The sequence below is a fragment of the Balaenoptera ricei genome, chromosome 6, assembly GCF_028023285.1.
Source record: "Balaenoptera ricei isolate mBalRic1 chromosome 6, mBalRic1.hap2, whole genome shotgun sequence".
In the NCBI taxonomy this organism is placed as follows: Eukaryota; Metazoa; Chordata; class Mammalia; order Artiodactyla; family Balaenopteridae; genus Balaenoptera; species Balaenoptera ricei.
In genome coordinates, this window is record NC_082644.1 from 115,432,442 (window position 1) to 115,451,823 (window position 19,382).

The window sequence follows — 19,382 nt, forward strand, 5'->3', positions numbered from 1 at the left end:
GGCCACTCACCAGATATATGACCTTCAGCAGGCACTTGACCTTGCTAGGCCTCAGTTTCTTCATCTGGGATAATGTGGGGATATTTTGGGGATAACAAGAAGACCTACCTCCTAGGGACATTGTGAAGATTAAATGAGATCTTACTTGAAGGTAGTACTTTCCTAGCCTGGGTACATTATTAAGAGAGAAACTTGGACTTCCCTGGTGGCACAGTGGTTAAGAATCTGCCTGCCAAGGCAGGGGACAGGGGTTCAAGCCCTGCTCCGGGAAGATCCCACATGCTGCAAAGCAACGAAGCCCACGAGCCACAACTACTGAGCCTGCGCTCTAGAGCCCATGAGCCACAACTACTGAGCCTGCATGCCACAACTACTGAAGCCCGCGTGCCCAGAGCCCCTGCTCCACAAGAGAAGCCACCACGATGAGAAGCCCGCGCACTGCAACGAAGAGTAGCCCCTGCTCACCGCAACTAGAGAAAGCCTGCGCACAGCAACGAAGACCCAACACAGCCAAAAATAAATAAAAATAAATAAATAAATAAAAAGAGGGAAACTGAGGCTCAGGAGGTGAAACACCTCATAATCCCAGAGTCCCTGGTTAGGGAGCCTGTCTTCAGCTTTCCAGTTCTGCCACCACACTACTCGCAGGGGCTGGGCGCTGACAGAGCTAGCTGGGGGCCCCCTTTCCCTGTCCACCCAGACGGAAGTGCTGGTGGGGACTGTACAGCCAAACTACCTTCTTTTATTGGATTTTGAGTAAAAACACCACCATGTCACAGTCTCCACACAGACTCCTAAAAAGCGTAGCAGATCTGGACCCAGACGGGGCAGCTGTGGGCCGCTCCCTCCATCAGGTTTTGAGGCGGCTTGAGCGCCGGGGTAGTGGGTGCTGAGCGGGTTGGGCTGTCACCTTGCTGGGGGTTTTGGCTGTGTCCTGGGTGCTGGGCTGCGTGGGTGTGCGGCCGCCGGAGGTGAACAGAGCAGTCAGGGCGTTCCGGGCGTTGATTGCACACCGGCGGCTCACGGGCCTGGTGGCGGGGCTGGGGTTCTTGGCCTTCTTATATTTCTGGATACAGAGAGTGCAGGTGAGGCCAGGCTTCCTCCCCACCTGGTGTGCTCCTGGCCAGAGGCTGTTTCCCCAGCCCAGCTGAGACAGCGTCAGACATGCTGTGTGACCCTGTGTGATGTCCTCAGCCTCTCTGGGCCAGAGCTCTAGAGCTAACAGCCCAGCCCTCAGCACCCACCAGAACAACTGCAGAAAGACATTGGCCCCAACATGGCTCTGATTCCCTTTGTGGGTAGAGCCTCTCACTGGGAGCTGTACCCAGGGGCTGAGGCCAAGCACAGGAGGGAGGTGGCCACTGGCTGTCCCCGTCAGCTAGGACACAGTCTGACTCCCTGGGCAGGGCAGAGCCGGGCAGGGGGCCTGACTCACCTGCAGGTTCTCAAAGTGGGCCAAGGACTTGCAGTGGGAGAGCTGCGCCCCTGAGTTGCTGTGGTAGAATTTGTGGCAGATGCGGCAGATGTAGCCCATCACGGGCACCAGGAAGTCCACACCTGTGGGACAGCAGGGTCTGTGCACTCACATGCCTCACCAGCCAGGTGTCCCCCCTTCTCTAGGGGCCCATTTGCCCCCCCCCCACCCTCCAGGTGGGAAAAGAAAAGAGGACGAGGGGACAGGCTGCCTGGCCAGGATGCTGTGGCTGGGGTCTGGGGGGTCGCCTGGAGGCAACCTGAGGGCCGCAGCTCCTGCAGGTGGGGTCAGGGCTGGGGTCTTACCGTATGCCGTGTTGGGGCTGTAGGTCTCCGAGCCTTTCCACTCCTCTATGGATATATCTCTGGTTCTCACCTGGAAACACACAGGTGTGAGCCTCCATTGGTTCTGGCTTCCCCTAGCCTCCTCCCAAACGCAGGCGGGGACTGGAACCCCCCCTTGATTTCCAGGAGGTTGTGGGTGGCATGCTCTGAGCCTTTGCACATGCTGATCCTGCCCCCCGAGTGCCTTTCCCAATCTATACTTTCCAGGTTCAGCTCAATCAGTCCCCTCCTCCAGGAAGCCCTCCTGCTCCCACACTGGCCATAATCCATGCCAGGTATGCCCAACACATCACACGTGTCATTTCGCTGAATCCTCATAACAACTTTCTATGGTTTGCCCATTTTACATAAGAGGAAACTGAGGCCCAGGCACATTAACTCACTTGCCCAGGGTCATACAGCAGGTTTATGGAGGTGCAGGGTAGTGAGCCCTGGTGAGCCCCCAGCCCTGGCTACACTCTGCCATGAGCCCCCCGCCAGCTCCCTAATGCTGCAGCAACCACAGTCTTAGGGGGTAGGTTTCAAGTGATCAAGGATCCCTTGTCTCACTGGCTGGACATGAGCCCCTTCCAGACAAGGCCATGCCTAGCAGTGCCTTGCAAACAAATCTGGCTTTTAAGAATAACGACCACCCCCTGGGCTGTGACCCTTCCTTACAGTCTGAGTTGGGACTATTCTAAGCAGAGGAACAGGCTTATAGAGGCCAAGGGGCTTGCCCAGGGTCATGCCACTGCTGACCGCTGAGTAGCAAAGCTGGCATCTCCCCCAACCTGCTGAGGGCTGGAGGCCACCCACGCAACCCTCCATCCACAGCCCCGCTGTGCACCACCCCCTTTGGCTGCCCCCTCACCACCCCGGGCTGTAACAGACAAGCTCTGTGAGGACAGGGGCCAGGACTTCATCCCCAAGTACTGTTGGATCCAGCACCAGGGCCTGGCCCAGAATAGATGCTCTGGGAACACTTGTTAAACTGAAAAGCTCCTCCAGCTCCTCGCTCATGGGAAGCAGCAGAGCTGGGGTATTTTGAGCACGGGCTCTGCAGTCTCACCTCCTGGCATGCAAGTGGGTGAGATTCTGCCAGGAAAGTCCTTGGTACACGCGTGGCATATAGTAAGTGCTCAAAAAATGTTGACTGCTCTCGCCATCATCCTCATCCTCATCCTCATCCTCATCTTTCACTGACTTTTCCTGTATGCACCACATAGCTCCCCTCTCCATGCCTTTATGATGCTGTTCTCTTACCCTAGGATGCCCTTTCTCTTCCACAAGTAAAAATTTCAGCCAGGCTTTGAAGACCTTGCATATTTCACCTGCCACCCTATAGGCGTCATGATGTGTATTTACATATCGTCATATTGAATAGAGTTCCTATTGATACTAAATTGTGGCAGGCCTTAGTGCCCAAAGATGCCAGCACAGTGCCTCCTGGCCCCTGGGAGGTGGGGTGAGGTCTCTCCTGGGCTGGGAGTCCAGCCTCCAGACTCCGTTCCACACCACCTCCCCCCAAGCACCTGCTTGCAGAATTCCTCCTCAACCTCGATCTCTTCTTCATCATCATCGTCCTCCTCCTCTTCTTCATCACCCTCAAAGCAGCCCACGGCGTCCACCGTGATGAAGTGGTCCTCATCTTGGCTGGCAATCTCCTTCTCGAGCATCTTCAGCTTCCCAGGGAGTGGGTGAAGGCTCAAGTCAGCTCTGGGCAGCCAGGGTGCGACACCCCATCCACCCCACACCCCAGGGAACTCCAGTCCCTCCGGACCTGCTATGAATTTGGACTGGAATACACCTCAACTTGCTGTGTGGCCTTGGCCAAGACTCTACTTCTCCGGGCCCATGTCCTCTGAGGGAGCTGGGGTTACCTCCTTGGCTTTGTCCTTATGCCCCTGGGATTTCACATGTTCCACAAACTTGCGGGGGGTCTTGAAGTAGCGGTTGCAAACAGTGCAGAAAGGCCGCAGGGATTGTTTGGCGATCTGGGGACAGGAAGGCAGGCCAAGTGGGCGGCGGGCAGCGTCCCCAGGTGCAGCCAGGCAGGGCCCAGCGAGACCTCGCCTCCCACTTGCAGGCCCACCACTTCTGTAATCAGCTGGCTGTGCTTCACAAAACACAGGCAAACACATCCCGTCCCTGTGCTATAAGGTAGGATGACAGATGGTAACAGAGATGGGACCGTCGGAAGACAGGGAGAGAGGGCAGGTGCCTGAGGACCCCACGAGCCCCGAGGCTGAATGCAGGGTGAGATGGTGCCTTGCCCACATTGGACAGATGGGGAAACTGAAACCCAAAGAGGAAACATGACTGACTCGTCATGAGTTACGGCCACGCAGTGACAAAGACTGACGTTTACTTTCTGCTCCCAACCTAGGCTCCCTCCTCCCCAGCCCTGGGCTTGGGCGCCTTCGCAGCAGGTGGGCCCTCGTACCTTGTGGTCCTGCGTCCTCCGGTGCTGGATCAGGTCCCCCATGTAGTAGAGCTGGCAGGTGTTGCACCAGCGCCTGGGTGGAGGCTCTCTGAACGATGACAATCAAAACAAGTACAGTGTGACACCGCATTCTTGTTGGAAAGACAGCAGCTCTTCCAGACGCTCCATAAACGGCGTGCAATTCCAACAGAATCGTTTTTTTGGAAACTTAACAAAATGGTCCTGAGGCTCATCTGGAAGAATACTTAAATAGGAATAAGAGAGAAAACTTGGGGGGAAATGAGATTTAGAAGCATCTGGGATACCAAGAGGGCACCAGGACGGTGACAGAACTGAGGATATCTGGCCTTGAGAACTCCTCTTATCCTTCAGTTTAGATGCCCTCACTTTCCCAGAGCTGTTCTTGCCCCTCCCCCTATTTCTGGACCTGTCCCAATCCCAGTTAGCCAGGCCCCCCTCTGGGACCCCGAAGTGCCACTGCTACAGCATTTTCCACGGCATGTGGGATCCTCCCAGACCAGGGCTCAAACCCGTGTTCCTTGCATTGGCAGGCAGATTCTTAACCACTGCACTACCAGGGAAGCCCAAGATCTATTTTTATATTGAATATAATCAAACTCATTCTGCAAACACTATTTTGGATCCTGTTCTAACTTGACATTGCATCACACATATGTTTCCACATTATCAGAAATTCCCTAGAATTAGTTCTACCACGAAGTGGATAAGACTTAAACTGATCTGACTAATCCCCTAGTTTTGGATAGATCATTCCCAACTAAATTTTTTCACCATTGCATTAACTCTGCAAGGAACAACTCTGTAAGTCACCTTTCTCCTGTCTTTATGATGATTTGGCCTAAGTATAACTCCTAGGTCAGCAAGCAAAGGGAGCCTTAAGGCTGGAGAACATCCTACAAAGCCACAGGGAAGCTCTTCTCTTAGTGAGAACTGGCTAACAGAGACACAGAAGCCTTTGGAGAGAGCGCTCCCCGTCACTCAGGAGATGCACGCTGAGGCTACCCGAGGGCCCTTCCTGTCCCCTCACCCCATGCAGGGAGTTTCAAGCTGTGACCCTCTATAAATGCTCATGGCACAGTCCCTGACCATGGACCCAAGGCCTATCCAGCCTCTGAAAGGGTCTGATTTGGCCTCCACAGGACTTGTTTCATCTTGTTTTAATTCTGAACTAGCTGTTAACATTTTGAAATTGGGAGATTCACATACAAATCTAGGTTTCTAGATGCCTCTGAAAAACCAGGAGGTCTGGAGCTGAGTGGCAGCTGTCCTGTGAGACACAGCCCATATCCCCCAGGGTGTCCTGAGCCAGCACCATCCTGTTTCTTTCACTGATGATGCCGCCCAGCCCCTGCAGGCCTCAGTGATTGCCCACAGAGCACCCCAAGAGCCAGTCCCAGACTCTGGGAGGGCTGACATTTCTGATGGACCAAGCCCCCACGACAAAGAAAGGGGGTGACCCAGGGAAGCTCTAACCTCAAGCCACAAGATGAGCAGATCCTGACCTTCAGGCCCCTGTGGTTGGGGTCAGCACATATGCCAGGGGAGCAGGGGTCTGTGCCACAACCCACTTCCCTCCCACATAGATGGTCACACTGTTCCTGCCTAGATGTAACCTTAAGAGACTGTCTAGCTCATGAGTTCCTGCATTACACCCTTCGTGAGGCCATTTTACAGATAAGGAAAACTGAGGTCCAAGGCCACACAGTTAGTGGTGTGACGAGGTGTCTCGGGGAGGGCAATGCTTAACCCAAAGGCAGACCCTGTGGATGGTAGATTCCGGGCCCCTCTCTGCTGGGGCTGGCTTGCGAGACCGCCTACCCCCCCTACAGCAGCTCTGAGATCCCCCACTCACTCGTCCTCTCGCTCCAGGACGTCCCGGGGCACAGGCAGCAGGGACAAGAGGCAGGCTTGGCTCATGTGCTGGATCTCTCCGAGCCGCTGCTGGTGTTGGGCCCCCGACATGTGGTCCTGGAACTCCTGCAGCAGGCGGGAGGGAGGAAGGGGCGTGAGGAGTGAGCCCCAGAATGGTGGGCAAGAGTGGGGCCCGGGGAAGAGGCCTCCAACCTTAGCTTCATGGTCACCCCACCTCCGCTGGGAGGCCGTTTCTCTTACAACGCTGTGTGGGCCAGGGAAGGATGGTGAACGGAGGCACGGAGTGAGTACACGCCAGCCAGAGCCTCTGCTCCCCCTGGAGACCGTGAGCGACCCCAAGGCGAGGAGCAGTCTGATCAAATTCCAGGTCCCCATGACTGTGCTCAGGGGAGGCACAGGGGGATGAAGGTAACAATAGCGATAGTAATAATCATACCAGTATGATGCTGTAATTAATGCTGCACTCGCTCTGGGCCGGGCCTGGGGCTTATGACTTCAATGTCAAGTCGCTGAATCCCCAGAACCTCCCAGTGAGGTGGGTTCTATTTTTTTTTTCTAGAGGTGGGTTCTAAATGTTTCCTCCTCTGACACATGCGGAAACCGAGGCACAAAGGGTGGAATTCACCTTCCGAAACCCACACGGCCAGTCAGGGCTGATTTGAACCAGGTCCACCCAACTCTAAAATCCTGCCCCCTTGGCTGGTCAGGAAATGTTTTGTGAGCAAATGTACAGCTGCTGGGGGTGGGGCTTGAGGGCCATGTGGCCACAGAGGCAGCCGTGGGAAGGGCAGGCTAGGCATCACACACAGACCCCAAACCCTCCGCTCACCCACGTGACCTCCCCACCCACCCGCTGGGGGTGGTACCTGCTGGCTGCTGCAGCCGGCCTTGCAGATGTAGCAGAAGAACTGAAGGGCCTGCTTAGAGGGCGTGCTGGCCGCCGCAGGGGTGGCAGAGGTAGAGTCGCCGGACCAGGGCCCAGGTGTGAGGGGTACGGTGCTAAAGGCCCGGCTGTCACTGCTCTGCAGGATGGTGACCTTCAGGGAGCCCCCGGCACCCCACACCTACACCGGGAGCAGGAGCAGAGCTACCACCAGCTGGGCGCTTACAGTGGGCCAGCCCCATGCTAAACATCTAGGAGCCCTCCTGACAGCCCACTTTACAGGTGGGGAAACTGAGGCTCTGAGCTGTTAGGTGATTGCCCAAGCTCGCTCAGCCAGGAAGCACCACAGTCAGGATTCAAACCCAGGTCCGCCTCACTCTAAAGTCTACCCACCCCACCCCTCACGTGACAGATGGAGATGCATGAAGAAGGGAGGGGGTTTGGCCAGAAGGCAGGGCTGGGCCCCCGAGCCCCAGGCACAGGCTTCCACGCTGCGCTCTCTCCGCTGGAGCGACGTTACCTGTGGGGGGCTCTAGGGGCTCTAGTTTCGGGGTGAGGCGGCTGGAAGGGACCCTTATCACTAAAAGTACCTCCAGATCATCAGAGCAAAGGCATGTGAAGGCACCACATGAGAGTTTGCTGAACCACTGTCACTGAACCACTGTCAAACCCAGTCTGGTGTGCCCACGAACCCAGGTGGAGGGCTGCTGCCACATTTCACAGTAGGGGAAACCCGAGGGGGCGCTGAGGGGGTCCGAGGCAGAAGGAGGCCCTCCCACCACTGGGTGCACCATGTGGTCCTCATCAGCATCTCTACCCACCCCCAGCATCTCTCTTGCTCTTTTTTCACATTCTCCCACATCCAGGCCACTGGTCAACTCTTCCTGGCTCTCCTCCAGGCCAACCTGGGCGCCCACTGGCTCCGGCGAGGCCTCCTCCAGGCCTGAAATGACAGATGTGCTCTGCTTCCCCAGGGTCCATCTCCCACCTGGGCCCTGAGGGACCCAGGCCCAAGAGCCGCCTTCTCTGCCCACATCCAGGACCGTGAAGCCTCCAGCGCAGACGGCCCCGAACCCTAGATCCAGGCCCAACCCTCAGTCCCAGGCAGCACCCAGTCAGGGTTGGACAGCGCCAGGGTAGGACTGAAGGGTTCAGGCAGAGCTGTCCCATCACCAGGCCGGCTGGGAGCCACTGCTCACTTACCTGCTCCAGCTTCCACCGTATCGGGCGGCGTCTCCAGCACTGCAGAGTGAACCGGAACTGGGGCTTTCTCCAGTGCCGGCACCGACACCTGTGGCTGAGTCTGAGGCTGTCTCTGGTTTGGCTCCAGTGGCTGCACTGGCAACTGCACTGGAGGTTGCTCCAGTGGCAGCTCCAGCGGCTGGACCCTCGGCTGTGCTTCTGTCTGGACCTGTGGATACGTCTGCGTCTGTGCCTGCTTCTGCAGCGGTGGCTGCACCTGCCTTGGGGACTGTGAATGTGCCTGTGGCTGCACCTGTTTCTGTGGCTCTGCCTCCTTCTGCAGCTGCAGCTGCTCCTGTTGCGGTACTAAGTGCTCTGGAGAGGTCTGTGTCTGTGCCTGCTTCTGCAGCTTTGGCTGCACCTGGGCCTTCAATGGTAGCGTCTGTGACTGAGTCTGTGGCTGAGTCTGTGGCTGCACCTGGGCTTGGATCTGCAGAACTCGTGGCTGAAATCGTGGCAGCACTCGAGCTTCCAGTGGCTCAGGCAGCAGCTCGGTTGTCTGTGTCTGCTTTGGTGCCATCAACCGGGCCTGTGGCTGGACCTTTGCCTGCAGCTGCCCTGGGGTCCCCTTCTCTGTGGGCTCCTCTGAGCTAGGAAGGATCAAAAGATCAAATTCAATTGGCCCCAGGGGCTCCCAAGAAAGGCCATGACCTAGGCTCCAGTCCTAGCTATGCCACGTACAGAGCTAGGGATTTGGACAAGCCCCCTCGGCTCTCTGGGTCCCAGTTTCACCTAAATAAATTGGATCACTTGCTCCCACCTCCCACAACTTGCTAATATGTATCCAAGGTCCTGTAAGCCTGCCTACCCTCTGCCCACTCTCTGAGGTTCCAGATTCACATCTTCACCCCCCCAAGCTGGCCACCTCACCTGCCTCCAGGTGGTTCAGTCACAGTGAAGATGCCAGAGTCCGTCTGGCTGAGGGCCTTCCCAGGTAAGGTGAAGAATTAGGTTTAACATTCCTCCAAGCCAGAAACCAAGGCCCTTTCCTTGGAGGATCTCACCCCACCTACCCCCTACCCTCTGCCTTTGCAGGAATCAGGGTACAGGGTACCTGGGCCCCGGGCAGGTTTTCAGCGTCAGTTACCTCTTTGACCTTTTAGCTGGTGGCTCAGATGCCGCACAAGACTCAGGCTCAGGTGCTGCAGTGCGTTTCTCCTTAGTGATGCCATCTGGGCAGTGGGGAGATTCTTGGTCTGGCATGGAGGGCAGGTGAATGACTGCCGTGCCAGATATAGCATGTACGAGCTCCAGGAGATGGGGCCTGGGCTCACCCCCCCACCCACCCTGCAAGATCCCTGCCTCCATGACCACCCCTGCACCCCACTGCCCTAACCCGCGTCCCCTCTGAAGGGCCAGCAACCTCCCTCCCTCACCTTCAGGTGTGTCTGTTCGGGGCTCTACGGCTTCCTCAGACCCCTCTGGGGGGTCCGACTTGTCCTCCACAGGCATCGTCTGAGAAGAAGAATCCTGCTTCCTTTCAGAAACCATTTATGATACGTGCCACCCACCCCAGTAAATACTCCCTTGCCCAAGAGCAGCTGCAACACGTCCCTCAGGGGATGACGGGGCCTGGCCCCAGAAAAGATCCTGAACACCCCAGGAATTCTGTCCAGGGGGTTCCATCTAGCTGCCTGCCGGTTAAGGAAATGCAGGTTTGGGGGATGCAATGCCTTCACGTGGTCCACGGTGCTGCCTCTTGATTCCCCACCCCGTTCTCCACAAAGCAGCCAGAAGGATCCTTCTCTCTCTCTTTTTTTTTTTTTGTTGGTCATGCCGCTTGGCTTGCGGGATCTTAGCTCCCAGACCAGGGATCGAACCTAGGCCAAGGCAGTGAAAGCGCAGAGTCCTAACCACTGGACCACCAGGGAATTCCTGAGGGACCCTTCTCAAACCTGATCATGTCTCTCACCTCTGTCAGGCTGCAACCGTCCCGTGATTTCCCGTAGCCCTGGATGACTCCTTCCTTACCCCAAGCCTGAAACTACCCACCCTCCCCACCCCCCTGCACAATCTGGCCCCTACCCCATGCCCACCCCTCCAGCCTCAGCTCTCCCCACGCTCCCCCTCCCCCTCTCTATGTCCACACTGGCCTTCTCTCTGTTTCCCCAAAGCCCCAGGCCTTCTCCCAGAGCCTCAAAGGCACTTCTCGCAGGAAGCCTTCCTAACCCATAGTACAGGCCCCCAGGGGCCCCAGGCTTCCTTCCTGTAGCACTTTTCATAGTCATAATTCATTGACTGGAGCATTATTTGCATGAAGGTCTCACCACTACCACCACCCCCTCCCCAGCCCAAGATCTCCAGGAGAGCATCTCCAGATGCCTTCTCTGCACCAGTGAGTCCTCCGCAGGACTTGACAGACATTTGTGAAATGAACACACAGCTCCACATGGTTCCAGGGCACCCCAGGAAGCCTCAGGAATCCACATGCAGCTTCCCTCCCTCCTACTAAGCCCGAGGAACCAGGGCTGAGTGGAAACATGCACCACATCAGGACTCCACACCCTTCAGAAACTACCCAGCTCTCACCCTGCACGACATGGGCACTGGCCTGCGAGTCCAGGAGGGCTGGACTCTGGGTCTGTCATGACAGCTGTGCAGTCCAGGGCAACCTCCACCCCACTGCCTCAGTTTTCCCGTATGTAAAATGGGGGCAAGGAGGTAAACACTAGGCCAGACTGTGTTAGGACAAGCCCGACCGTAAAGTCAGAGGCCGCCTGGACCTCTCTCTGGAGGGAAATGCCTCACCACCAGATGTGGGCTGGCGCCAGAGCAGCCAGAAAAGGAGGGTGTTCCACCCCTCCAGCGCCGGATGCTCTCAGGAGTGTGGTGTGTGTGAGGAGCTGCCAGGGCGTTCAGGGACAGGACAGACTCAGGGAGGATATTATTCCCTTTGAAAATCTCTCTGAGTCTTCCTGCTTTTGTCAGCGAAAGGCCTGTAGAGGCTCAGAACCTTCAGCTGGCAACAGTGTAGAGTTTAGGATTTTATACCATTGTTTTACCCACAATCATTTTTCTTTTACTTCTATGTATGGCAGTTAATTTAGCCTTTTTTTTTTTTTTTAATTTCAGACAGTGATATAATGTTTCCTTTTTAACTAAATGTAACAGAGAAGCAGCTACTTCATTTAAAGCTGTGCTATCCCAGACAGTAGCTACTAGCCACATGTGCCTGGCTTTTGAGCCCTGGAAATGTTGGAAGCCGAATTGAGACGTAAGCATAAAATATACACCAGATTTTAAAGACTTAGTACAAAAAAAAAAAAAAAAAAAAGAGAAGGAATGTAAAATGCTTTGTTCATTTTTTATATTGATTACAGGTTGAAATGATAATTTTTTAAATATATTAAGTTAAATAAAATATGCGAGTAAAATTAATTTCACCTGTTTCTTTTTACTTTGTTACTGTGATTACTAGAAAATTTTAAATTACATGTATGGCTCACATTTTATTTCCACTGGGCAGTGCTGATTTAAAGAAAATTGGTAGAATACACCTAAAATGAATACAATATTATATGTCAGTTACATCTCAGTTTTTTCAAAAAGAGAGAAATATTAGTAAATAATATTAGTAATATTAGTAAATAATATAAATAGTAATTTAAAAGGGAATAAATAATAGTACTGGTGGTGTCTGGATATAGCAAAAATCACATTGGGGTTCAGGAATATTTAAAGTTTGGGAAACACTAAGCAAGTCTAACTCCTGCCCCCTTCCCCATTTTACAGATGAGGAAACTGACGTACAAAGAGGGGTATGACCTGCCCAAAGGCCAATGTGAGCCAGAGAGGGCAGAGCTGGGCTGATGCCCAGATACACCCTCTCCGATTCCCATCCTCGCCTGCTCCAGTCCAGATATCACTCACCTTGCGATTGGAGGTTGTAGAGGAGGTCCGGGTCTGTTTCTGGGCATTCCGCCCTGAAAGGTTAAGCTGGGAGGGGTTTATGGGGACCCCAACAGGAGGAGGGCCCAGCAGGGACTGCCGAGTGGCCTGGGGAAAGAACTGCTGTAGATTTGGGGTGGCCAGCTGCGGGGGTGTGAGGCTGGGAGCTGTCAGGTTTGGGGTTGCCAGGTTGTAGCCACGGAGGTTACCTGTGTGTGAAAAAAGGGGAGAAGAGGGATTACAACTGTGGTTGGGTGGTAGAGGCTAGGGTCAGGGGTCAGTCCCCCAAAGCATCATCACAGTTAACTTCCAAGGGGACCCTCCCCACCCAAGGGCAGCCAGAGGGGAGAGATGAGAGCCAAAGACGCAGTCCCACCTGGAGCACTGGTGGAGAGGGGGCTTTAGGGCTAGCGTTTTCTGCTCCAGCTGGGGAGGGAAGGGGGCCTTTTCCCACCCCAAATGCCTCCCTGGTCAGTGGCTTAAGCACCCCCAGCAACTCCGCTCACCCTCAGGCATGCTTTAGTGTACACCTTAAGGTATGTGAAAGAGTCAACACAGGACCCAAAGGGAGAACCAGCAAGATGACTGGTCCCTGGAATAATAAGACACTCTCCTACCAATAGCAGCTACCCTTCATCAAAAGTTTCCTGGGAAGCAGGCGCTTGCTAAGCACTTTCTATGCATGGCCTCAGTCACCCTGCCCAGCCACCATCAGAGTAAGTATTATCCTCTCTACTGATGACAAAATAGAGACACAAAGCGAAGGAGTGGCTTGTCCAGGGTCTCTGGGAGCGGCACTGCTGTCCACAGCTGGCTACCGGAGAGGATTCTGGGGGTCTTCCTGACTCCTCCCTCTCTTTACCCTCCCCCATCCAAGCCAACACCAAATTCTATTAACACTGACTCCTACTCCTCTTCTCAGTCTAGCCTGACCCCCCTTCAAATCCCCACTCCTACCACCCCCCTTCCTCCAAAGCCACTTCATCCCCTGTGTGAACTTTAGCCACAGTTTTTGCACTGGATAGCAGCAAACAGTGATCTTTCTAAAACCACATTCTGACTTCGCCCCTCCCCTTGCCTAAACCCCTCCATAGCTCCCTGATACTCAGGAACGAAGCCCATTCCTCACCGTGTGAGGTCCAGTCCTGTGCTCCTCCCCGACCTCCTTTCTCGCAATTCTCCCCACACGTGTGCCCACTTTATTCCAGCTACGTGCTCCCATGCATCCCTCAAACAAGCCTGGTCTCTGCCTGCCTCTGGGCCTTTGCACATGCTGTTTCTTCTGTCTGGACTGTTCTACATCCCAATCATCCTTCATTCCTCCCTTTAGGTGACTCTCCTTTGGGAGGCCTTCCCAGACCCTCTCTGTATCCCCAGAGGCCCCAGCTTCCCTGTTCTAGGACCACCTGCACAATTTCCTTGTCTGCTTCCCATTGCCCACCACCTAACCACCCTGGGAACTCCTTAAGGGCAGGTACCTCATCTGACTCAGAGGTCCAGCACTGGGAAGTGTGTGACCCAATAAAGGACAGTTTAAATCCCTGACCCAGTGCTGGGATGGGAGGCACAGGGGTCAAGGGCATGCATGGGTCAGATGTGCTGGGAGAACTGGTTCAAATGCAGACTCCACAGTACAAGATCTGTGACCTTGAGCAAATCAGTTTCCCCTTCTTAGCCTCAGTTCCCTCATCTGTAAAATGGGGATAGTAATAGTGCTTGACTCACAATGTTTTATGAGGATTCAATGAGATATACAAGTGTGCCTGGTATTTACTAAGGGTTTAATTAACATTAACTTAAAACAAACACATATACACATATGTGCAGAGAGAACGCTAACCAGCTCTTAAAAACAGTAAGATAAAAGGTGGCACACTCTAAAAGAAAAATAGACAAAGCACATGGACAAGTCACAAAAAGAATTACAAATGTTTAACAGACAAATATAAAATATTCAACCGCACTAGCACTCCAAGAAATATAAACTAAAACATTAATGATATAGCTTTTGCCAAGCAAATTAGTAGATTAGATGTATACGTACATATATATATATATATATATATATATATATAAAGAGTATAATACCCAATGTTGCCGTGGACATGGTGAGACCGGCACTGTCATACGTGGCTGGTGGCATTGCAAACTGGTCCAGTCCTTTGGGAAAGCAATTTGGCAATACTTATCAAGAGCCATAATATATCCATCCCCTCTGACCCAGTCATTCTACTTTTGGGAATCCATTCTAAGAAAATATTCTCAAACATGATATTCATTCCATTATTTAAAGCAAAACAAAAGAAAAAAAGAAAAGAAAAGAAGTAGAAGAAAACAGCTGAGAAAGTTTAGGGACACAAGGGCACACACCTCCAGTAGAATATTAAACAGCTGTTCAAAAACAATCTTTACAGAGACTTTCAAATCATTTGGTAAATGATCATGCCACTATATTCAGTGAAAAAGAAACAAGATACAGCCTTTCACTTATATCAGTAACCACAATCATATACAAGTCCCCAAGTCTGTGCCTAGAAAAAAAGGGGAGGAAATACACCAACACTTCAAAGGGTGGTTTTTTTCTTTAGGAGTGAATCTGCATATGACAATTTGGGTTTTCTTATACTCTTTTTAAAATATTTCTTTCACTCTTCTTTGAAGAGTATGACTTTTAAAATGAGTAAGAAAAAGTAAATATATATATATACATTGTGGGTCCCTGTGTGTGGTTTTATCTCTCTACCCATCCATCTATCATTTATAAGCCAGCTCTCAGGACCAGCCACACCCATGTGGCCCCAGGAGGGCTGAAGAGTGATGACCATCACATCTTCTGACCTGACTGCATACCCGGCTGGGAGGCAGGATAGCCTGGTGTCTCAGGACACAGCTCTGTAGTAAGACCACTAATCAACACCTGGGCCTCAGTTTCTTCATCTGTAAAATGGGATCATGAGTGTATCTCCCCTTTGGGTTGTCAGCAGAGTCAAGGAATTGGGTTTGTCAGGGCCTCAGCACAGTGCCCAGCCCTGAGGAACCAGCCAGCAAGCCACAGCTACCGTGCGGGAGAGGCTGGGTCTGAAGATGAGCTGGCCCCACGTCTCTGGACCCCTGGATTACTCCTGCAGGGGCTAAGGTATCGGGAGCAGCTTCTTGTAAGGAAGAGATGAAAGACTACTCCCCACATGGGGAAACTCAGGTAAGGACACAGGCTTAATGCAGAGAGCTAGAGACACCCACTCAGAGACCCGGGGGGTCAGGAGGCCCAGGCCTCTGTCTAGCTCAGCCACTGCTGATGCTGTGTGAGCCAGGGCAAATGACTTCCCTTCTCTGGACCTCGGCATCCTCAACTGTCAAACAGGATGCAAAGGAGGGTGGTCAAAATAGATCTTGTCATCCATCATATCATCTAATCTGAATGTCAGCAAACTGCGCCAAGTAGCACCCACAGAGCTAACACCATGGCCAAGGGTGCACCTCTGTGATCAGACAGACCTGCATTCAGCTGAGCAACTTAGGGACTTCCACCTCCTGGAGCCTCAGTGTCCTCATCTGTAAACCAGGACGCTGACACAGCTCCCTCTCAGGGTTACTGTGTGGATTTGATGAGATTCAGTGCCGTGGGGCTGCTGGGGAGCTCCCGCTAAGATGGAGCGAGACAGGGCCCGCAGTCATACCTTGCAACTGCTGCAGAAGCAAAGCTCTCTGCAGCACAGAGCCGTTGAGGAGGGAGGCTGAGTTGGTGCCCTGGAGATTCAGGAGCTGCTGCTGTGGCTGCTGCTGGGGGAGCCCCCTGTGTGTTGAGAGCGGTGTCAGAGGGCTCTGGGGAGAGTCAAACCCTCCATCTTCCCTGAGACCCCTCACCTCCATTCTCTGCCCCCCTCTACTGCAGACAGAGCATCCCCTTAGGGTGGGAACTGATGACCTCCAGGACTCAGACAGGGATGCCCCTGAGAGAAAGGGCTGGGAGGAGGTCTCCAAGGCATGGGTCAGAGGCGCAGGTCTAGAGCCGCCCACCCCTCCAGTGGGGAGCTTACCTGCTGACGGCCATGGGCAGTGGGGCCTGCGGTGGGGACTGCTGGAGCAGCTGCTGGAGCTGCAGCAACTGCTGCTGCTGGAGCTGCTGGAGCTGCTGCTGCTGCTGCTGGTTGAACATGGCGGCTGGGGGAAGGGAGGGAGTCAGGCCGGATCCCCGTCGCCCACCCCCAGCCGCGGCCCTCACACGCTGCCGACCGAGCTTCACAGCTGCCCTCCCGGTCCTGCCCAGAGCGTGCCACGCGTGCGCCCCATCCCTTCCATACACCTCCAATTCCACCAGCAGCAGAGTTCAACCACCCTCCCGCCAATTTCCCCCAAATCTGCCCAATAGTCCCTCCTCCAAATGCCCAACCCCGCCCTCCATCCCTCCGACTCCCTCCGCTCCGCAGCTCCAGGACGAGCGTCCGACACAAATACACCTCCCACCCCACCCTTCAGCCTTTCTCTGCGCCAATCACGTAGCGAAGCCAGCCCCTGTCCACTCACACCCCTCTGATACTCCCACCCTGTCCCTTGTGCACATGTTCTGTCAATAACATCAGCGCCGCCCCACCCCCACCTTTCCCTTTCTTCCACGAACAAAGTAGGAGGAAGGCTTCCCTCCACTCTAATTCCCCCCATTCCGCTGACCCCTTCCTCTACAGACAGAGCCAGCATTACACGTCAAAGCCGCTGTCCCCACCTGCCCACGAAGCCCTCGGCCTCCATTCAAGTGGCCCCTAAGGCTTCCGCCGTCCCCCCAGCCGCGCTCGGCCCGCGCACTTCGCCTCCCAGCGCGGCTTTGGCCGCGGGAACCACACAGCCTCCTCCCCGCACCCCCTCCGCAGTCGCGTAGCCCCCACCGGGGGGGGGGGCGGGCCGCGCGCTCCGGATCGCGGCTCCCGGGGTCCCCACGACTCCGCCACGGCCTGTCCGCTCCGAAGGCCAGTCTGCGGGCCGCGGCAGGGCAGCGCCCTCTGGAGGACGGGAGGTCCGGGTGCCCACGGCCGCGCCGCGAGATCCCGCCCCGCGCACCCTTCGCGCTGCAGGGGCGGCATCTGCTCACCCAGCTGCTGGGCGGCGGTGGGAGTGGTTCCGAGCTGCTAGGGGACCCTGGGCAGCGCAGACCCTCTGCCCCGCGTCCTCCGCATCGGGAAGGAGCGGCTCCGAGCCCCAGGTCCGTCTGTCGCCCAGAGGGGTCTCTCGTCTGGCAGGGACATCGCGGGCGACTTTGAGGAGGACCATCCCCAGCAGACCTTGCCGCGGCCGCCACTGTCCTGCGATCCGGAGACCCCGCGCGGGGCTGGGGTGGGAGGGGGCGTGCAGCCGCCTGCTGTACATTCGCGGACCGAGACCCAGCGAGAGGACGACCGGCACAACGGGGCAGAAGAATTAGCCCTGGAAGGCGTGGGGAGATCGGTTTGAAAGTGTTTTTTTGTCTGTTTGTTTCTCCGGTTTGGCTGGGGAGCGGGTAAGGAGGGCAGAGTTTAATGGTAAAAAACGGCGCTCATCCTGCCCCTGAACGGTCCTGCCCGCAAGGACCCTTTAATTTCGACTCTGTCCCGCGTCCCGGTGCACCTCTCCTCGGTCCCCACACAAGCACTGAGCCAAACAATCCGCAGTTACTAAGAGCAATCCCCTTTGCTTTTTCTGTTGCTCAGAGCCGACCACAGCTGTAACAGCCCTAGGCAATGCGCTCACTTTTCATTAGGCGCCGACTGTGTGCCATACGGCGCACGGTGGCGCTAGGGACGCGCAGACCTAAGGTCTGCCCAGCGGAGACCCTAGTGCCAACCAATCACTGAAGTCATGTGACTGCAGTCATGTGACTTTAGCGCTGCCCTAAAGCTAGGGACCGGCTCTACTACAGCCCCGGGCAGCAGCACAGGTGCCTAACTCTGCCTGGACTTAGAGGCGCGCACGCGGCTAGGCATGGCGGGAGGGCGGGGCGGGGTCGGGCTCAGGGGACTTTGCGCCTTTGGGTGGAAGGGAAGCCCGGAAGATGCGGGCTTTGAAGGCGGGCCTGAAGAGCTGGGCTTTACCCCTGAGGGGCAGGGAGTGCTAGGGAAGAGTGTGACAGCATCATATCCGCCCAGATTAGATCACTCGGCTCTGGTGAGAACCAAGACAGAGGCAATGGGGAAGGAGGGGTGGGTTGAGTCAAGATCGCCTAGGCTTCCAACCAATAGATCTGGGTGCTGGCCTTGGAGAGGTCCGGTGTTGAATTGGGGCTCCACTGCCTTCTGGCTAGGCGACCCTGGCTGATGCAGGAGTCCTCTCTGAGCCTGTTTCTTCGTCTGTAAAATGAGTACCCCCTCCCGGGGTTTGTGTGTGTGTGTGTCTGTGTGTGTCTGTGTCTGTGTGTCTGTGTCTGTGTCTGTGTATGATATTACATAATGTTTAGCACTGGCACCTGGCACAGTGGAGCTTAGCAAATTGCCAAAGTAAAGAAAAAAAAAACTAAAAATAATGCTCATGCTGGTGAAGGTAGGGAAGGCAGCGGTGGCTTCCTGTGTTAATTTATCTTTCTGGAAAGCAGTCTGAAAATTCTCTATCAAGACTCTTGAACATGTTCTGCCCCTTGACCTGGTCCCCACTTGTAGGAATCTAGCCCAAGAAAATAATCAGAAACAAACCTTTTAAAAGACAGCAGGTTTCGGGGGCTTCCCTGGTGGCGCAGTGGTTGAGAATCTGCCTGCCAGTGCAGGGGACACGGGTTCGAGCCCTGGTCTGGGAAGATCCCACATGCTGTGGAGCAACTGGGCCCGTGAGCCACAACTACTGAGCCTGCGCGTCTGGAGCCTGTGCTCCGCAACAAGAGAGGCCGGGATAGTGAGAAGCCTGCGCACCGCGATGAAGAGTGGCCCCCACTTGCCACAACTAGAGAAAGCCCTCGCACAGGAACGAAGACCCAACACAGTCATAAAAATAAATTAAATAAATAAATAAATTTTTTAAAAAAAGACAGCAGGTTTTGGGCTTCCCTGGTGGCACAGTGGTTAAGAATCCACCTGCCAATGCAGGGGACACAGGGTCGAGCCCTGGTCCGGGAAGATACCACATGCCACGAAGCAACTAAGCCCATGTGCCACAACTACTGAGCCTGTGCTCTAGAGCCCGTGAGCCACAACTACTGAGGCTGCGCACCTAGAGCCCATGCTCCACGACAAGAGAAGCCACTGCAATGAGAAGCCCGCGCACCGCAACAAAGAGTAGCCC

The 19,382-nt window shown here is 54.8% G+C and overlaps 1 protein-coding gene across 4 annotated transcripts; it reads right to left on the reverse strand.

Annotated features, from left to right (window-relative positions):
• Positions 1-722: 722 nt before the first annotated feature.
• CIZ1 (CDKN1A interacting zinc finger protein 1) lies at positions 723-17,113 on the reverse strand. 4 transcript variants are annotated; one of them, XM_059925721.1, is made up of 18 exons: positions 16,867-17,113; positions 16,184-16,307; positions 15,824-15,939; positions 14,235-14,306; positions 12,129-12,355; positions 9,635-9,728; positions 9,346-9,454; positions 8,512-8,848; positions 8,220-8,427; positions 7,838-7,959; positions 7,000-7,197; positions 6,114-6,238; positions 4,241-4,328; positions 3,678-3,791; positions 3,330-3,479; positions 1,780-1,849; positions 1,436-1,557; positions 723-1,066 (listed from the first exon to the last, which is right to left on the reverse strand). In XM_059925721.1, exons 2-18 carry the CDS (start codon positions 16,300-16,302, stop codon positions 851-853), a joined length of 2,487 nt encoding a protein of 828 aa, XP_059781704.1. In that variant the 5' UTR covers positions 16,303-16,307; positions 16,867-17,113; the 3' UTR covers positions 723-850. The 4 variants fall into 4 exon arrangements, with proteins under 4 accessions (XP_059781704.1, XP_059781702.1, XP_059781703.1 ...); XM_059925719.1 differs by having other exon boundaries at positions 8,220-8,848; positions 9,635-9,713; XM_059925720.1 differs by having other exon boundaries at positions 8,220-8,848; positions 9,346-9,430.
• Positions 17,114-19,382: the final 2,269 nt, after the last annotated feature.

Bases quoted from the DNA above. Each gene is read 5' to 3' on its own strand.
- CIZ1 (XM_059925718.1), bottom strand. From the start codon at position 16,302: ATGTTCAACCAGCAGCAGCAGCAGCAGCTCCAGCAGCTCCAGCAGCAG. The intron at 9,729-12,128 runs GTGAGTGATATC...GAAAGGAAGCAG, and splicing joins CTACAACCTCCAATCGCAAG to GATTCTTCTTCTCAGACGAT. The intron at 9,455-9,634 runs GTGAGGGAGGGA...CCTCCATGCCAG, and splicing joins CCGAACAGACACACCTGAAG to ACCAAGAATCTCCCCACTGC.